Source organism: Babylonia areolata, chromosome 24 (genome assembly GCF_041734735.1).
Source record: "Babylonia areolata isolate BAREFJ2019XMU chromosome 24, ASM4173473v1, whole genome shotgun sequence".
Lineage (NCBI taxonomy): Eukaryota > Metazoa > Mollusca > Gastropoda > Neogastropoda > Buccinidae > Babylonia > Babylonia areolata.
Window position 1 is genome coordinate 3,096,149 of NC_134899.1, and position 5,000 is coordinate 3,101,148.

Genomic DNA, 5,000 nt, shown 5'->3' on the forward strand with positions numbered 1-5,000 from the left:
CTGACACTTACGGTCCCTCTCCTCCCCGCCAACAAACACCCCCTCCCCCTTCCCCCTTCAACCCACACCTCCCCTCCTTCCTCTCCCCCTGCCCCCCCCCCCTCCCCCCTCCCCATCCCTCCTCACCTCTTATCTTATCTGTCGTCGGCCTTGTCATCAAAGTCGTCTTTAATGGTCGTGGCTGTGCCAGCTCTTGCTGTGCACAGTAAGTACGGTACACTCCCTTCGCGCGCGCACGCGCACACACACACACACACACACACACACACACACACACACACACACACACACACACATACGTACACATGCATATATATTTGTATTTGTATCTCTTTTTATCACAACAGATTTCTCTGTGTGAAATTCGGGCTGCTCTCCCCAAGGAGAGCGCGTCGCTCGCTACAGCGCCACCTTTTTTTCTTTCTTTTTTTTTCTTTTTTTTTCTGCGTGCAGTTTTTTTTAATTTGTTTTTCCTATCGAACTTGATTTTTCTACAGAATTTTGCCAGGAACAACCCTTTTGTTGCCGTGGGTTCTTTTACGTGCGCTAAGTGCACGCTGCACGCGGGACCTCGGTTTATCGTCTCATCCCAATGACTAGCGTCCAGACCACCACTCAAGGTCTAGTGGAGGGGGAGAAAATATCGGCGGCTGAACCGTGATTTGAACCAGCGCGCTCAGATTCTCTCGCTTCCTAGGCGGACGAGTTACCTCTAGGCCACCACTCCACATCACTATATATATATAGCCACGCACGCACGCACGCACGCGCGCACACACACACACACACACACACACACACACACACACACACACAAAGTAACTTTTTTTCTTTTTCTTTCTTTTTATTTTCTATCTCCACCATTTCAGACGGTACCAGCCTCAGAACGCGGGAGGCAGCCAGCGTAATCTTCCACCCCCCACACCACCCCCCACCACCCCGACAACACCACACACACACACCCACACCACCACACACCCCAACAACACCACACACACCCATAACACCACACACACACACACACACACACACACACACACACACACACACACACACACACACACACCCTCTTCCGCCACACCACCCCTCATCCCCCCCCTCCCCCACACCCGACCCCCCAACCACTCAACATGGCCACCTCCTCCACCCTCCCCACCACCACCCTCTCCCTCTCCCTCCTCCTCCTCGTGACGTCAGCGCCGTGCTGCCAGGCGTGGAGTAGGGACATCAAGGTGAGGTACTACAGCTCCGTCACCCTCACCTGCCTCCCCCCCAACACCAACACCACCACCTTCCCGGACCCCTCCACCACCCAGGTGTTCTGGATGACGCCGGACGCCACCGTGCTGACGGAGAGCACGCCCGTGGAACAGTTCCCGAGGAACGTCAGGCTGGTGAACGACAGCGTCATCGGCATGCTGCGGGTCTCTCAGGTGGACGACGGCACGTTCGGCTACTACACGTGCGTGATGGTCAAGGTCAAGGCTGACGACAGCAACAACACCGACAACAACAAGGCAAGCTGTTTATCTCATGTTCCCCCTCGGGGCATGGAAACATACATCAACTTCTATGACACACACCATATACAAACACAAAAAGTGATCACGACAACAACAACAACAAGGCAAGGCAAGATGTTTATTCATGTCCCCCCGGGGGGCTTGGAATCAAACATCAACGTCTTTTGACACACACCTATAATTATAATCAGAAACACGTGATCTCAAAAAGAAAACAAACAGAAAAGGCCTCACGCGGGCAAATACAGATTCACTTTCATTGTACAAACTTTCATAGAAAAGAAACACGAATAGAAAATTTCAAGAAAACTGTTTAAAATATTTTTTTTTAAATTAAAATTAAAAAAAAGTATTCCATTCGGCAATACAGATGTTACCGTTTAGTTATCGACACGTATCAATTGATCATAAATACCCTGCCACCAGCATCATCACTATTGTCATCACCGCCCTCATCACCACCATCACGCGTACCCACGCTCCCCCCCCCCCCCCATCACCCCTTTACCCATGCCACTCTCACCCAGTCCCCTCCCCCCCCCCCTCCCTTAGCCCCTCACACACACACACACACACACACACACACACACACACACACACACAGCCCACAAAAAAAAAGAGTAAGTAATGGTGTTCGGCCGTGTTTTGTAAGATGTAGGTGAACATTTATTTTCTGGTGCTGTGTTTAAAACATGGGGGACAGAAAAACAAACAGTGAAACTCATCAGCAACATCATTAGTGAAACATCTATCACAGGTGTGTGTGTGTGTGTGTGTGTGTGTGTGTGTGTGTGTGTGTGTGGAACACCTCTCACAGGTGTGGCTGGTTCGCTGGGGGTTGAACGTGAACGGGGCAGACTTCAGCCAGCTGGAGGCACAGTACCGGAAGAACGCCGTGGTGGGAGCCATCGCCGCCGGAGTCATGATCGTCCTTCTGGGAGGGGCATGCCTCCTCTGGCACTTCCGCTACAGCAAGCGGGCGGCGCGTGGGGGTGGAGGAGGGGGCGGTGGGGAGGGGGAGGGCGGTGACGGCGCTGATGACGTGGAGAAGGAGAAGATGAAGATGAAAATGCAGACTGGTGCCAGTGTCTTCCACAATCGTGGTTACGATGATGATGGTGATGATGATGATGCTTTGCAGTCAAGGAGTGGAGCGGAGGGTGGGGAATCTGCTGCTGCTGCTACGGGAACGGCGGTTGAGATTGAGGAGAATGGTGTGAAGGGAGACAGCTATAGGATGTAAAGCTTGGGGGGGGGGGAAGGAGGTTGGTGGTGGTGGTGAGATAGGGGGCTGGGGAGGTGAAGGGGGGTGGGGGGGTAGTGGTGGTGGTGGTGGTGTAGTTGCTATTGCTGCTATCTTTTGTTAATGGTGGTGGTGGTGGTGGTGGCAGTTCATTTGTTGCTGTTGTTGGTGGTGTTAATGCTATTATTGTTGTTGCTGCTGCTGAAGGTGATGATGATGCTGGTGGTGACGGTGGTGGTGGTGGTGACGGTGGTAGTGGTGACGGTGGTGGTGGTGGTGACGGTGGTAGTGGTGATGGTGGTGGTGGTGGTGACGGTAGTGATGGTGGCGGTGGCGGTTCTTTCGTTGCTGTTATGGTTTGGAAACTGGCACTGTGGGAGTGTCAGTGTGACGGATTATGTTGTTGTTTTGTTGTGTTATTCTTCGTTCTTCATAACCTTCTTTTCCCCTTCGCTGTTGTTGTCATATTTTTGGTGGTCTGTACTAAAAGAAGATTGTTTAAACAAAGTTTTTTTTATGCTGACATTTAGAAATATACCCTGTATGTATCGTTTCGTTTTGTTTTGTTTTTGTGCCGAATATGACAAAACGAGGCGTGGCTCTCTATCTTCTATGTGTAAATGAATGTACACAAGCAAATAAATGTCTAAACAGATGAAGCAGAATGAATTGTTTATAGTCCTCGCCAATGCTGAGATGGTGACAGGTTTGAGTGGGTGGTGCTGCAAAGAATACCACTTTGTGTTGTTGGTTTGTTTGTTTGTTTGTTGTTTTCTTCTTCTTTTTGGCGGAGTGTAGGGTGGTTTGGGGGCTGGGTGAGGGTGGTATGGGGGAGTGTGGGGTGGTATGGGGGCTGGGTGAGGGTGGTTTGGGGGCTGGGTGAGGGTGGCGGGGGTAAGGGGGTTGGGGGAGCGTGTGGGGGAGGGGTACGAGGGAACCAGGGGGTGGTGATGGGGGCGGTGATGACAATAGTGATGATGGTGGTGGTAGGGTGTCTATGACCAATTGAAACGTGTCGATAACTAAACGGGAACATCTGTATTGCCGAGTGGAATAAAGTTTTTATACAGACTTTTCTTGGAATTTGTTGTTGAGTGTGTGTGTGTGAATATAATTTTTAGGTGTGTATGCGTGTTTATGTGTGTATGCGTGCGTTTGTGTATGGGCCGGTATGCATGTCTATGTGTGTATGTGCCAGTAATAGTGAGAAGAAGAGAAAAGAAGATTCATAATGATAATGATCATCAAAATAATAGTCATCATCCTCATCATCATGATAATAATAATGAGATGAAGATGGACAGTAATAAGAGCAGGACACTGGCACGAGACGAACAGACATGCAATGGCAATCCAGAAAAACAACGCCACAAAAGAAACAAAAAACCCCACCTAAACTCGCTTTAGAAAAAATCAGCAGACTAGGAAATTTTTAAAAATAAGATAAAATAAAGCTGAAGTTAACAAGCAAATCAGAAAAAACAAAACGACAAATGTTTCACACAGCGATCAAAAGAAACAGACCACTGAAAGACAGTAACAAGAAAAGAAAATATATATATATATATATAAGCTATCAAAGGGTCACAAAATAATTATCAAGAAACAATCATGTGTCCGGCGAGGGAAAAAATTGAAAATGAATTTACCGAAGGGACACAACTGTGATCTGCAATGTTTGTTAAAGGGTACATGAATTATTCCCCTTCGTCGGCAGGCAAAACGAGAAGAGGATGTCTGTTCAGGTTCGCCAGGTTCCCTGATCGTAGTGGAACTGCCAACAGCATAACCAATTCATCATAATTGAAATATATCAATGTGTGGCATTCAGCAGGCTTTGATCATCTTCTTGCTAGCTGTGACAGGAGGTTGGTCTCTGATGCTGACTGATGGAAGTGGAACTGCCATTAACATGACCAGCAGTTTGAAGTACACACCACTGGAGGAATGGACGGGTGGTTATGTTGGCAGCATGTGTCCCCGGGTTCCTCCCCACCCTACCTCCCTCCCCGTCCACTGGACCTTCAATGCTGGTCTGGGTGCTGGTCATATTGCCGAGGTTCCAGTCCGTGTACAGCATGCATTTATAGTGCGTAAAAGAACCTACGGCAACAAAAGGGTTGTCCCTGGCAAAATTCTGTACAAAAATCCGCTTCGAAAGTAAAATACATGCAGTCGCTGGCAGAAAAATATACATATATATGAAGGGAGGGTTGGGGGAGAAGGTGGGGTGG

At 49.0% G+C, this 5,000-nt stretch overlaps 1 protein-coding gene across 3 annotated transcripts in view; it reads left to right on the forward strand.

The window, feature by feature from the left end:
• Positions 1-3,808, forward strand: part of LOC143299035 (uncharacterized) — a 6,426-nt gene extending 2,618 nt beyond the window's left edge. For all 3 annotated transcript variants that reach the window (XM_076612122.1, XM_076612120.1, XM_076612121.1), the window contains exons 2-3: positions 870-1,517; positions 2,341-3,808. In XM_076612122.1, the coding sequence (XP_076468237.1) occupies positions 1,131-1,517; positions 2,341-2,766 (813 nt within the window). In that variant the 5' untranslated portion in view covers positions 870-1,130 and the 3' untranslated portion in view covers positions 2,767-3,808. The remainder of the gene's footprint in view (positions 1-869; positions 1,518-2,340) is intronic.
• Positions 3,809-5,000: the final 1,192 nt, after the last annotated feature.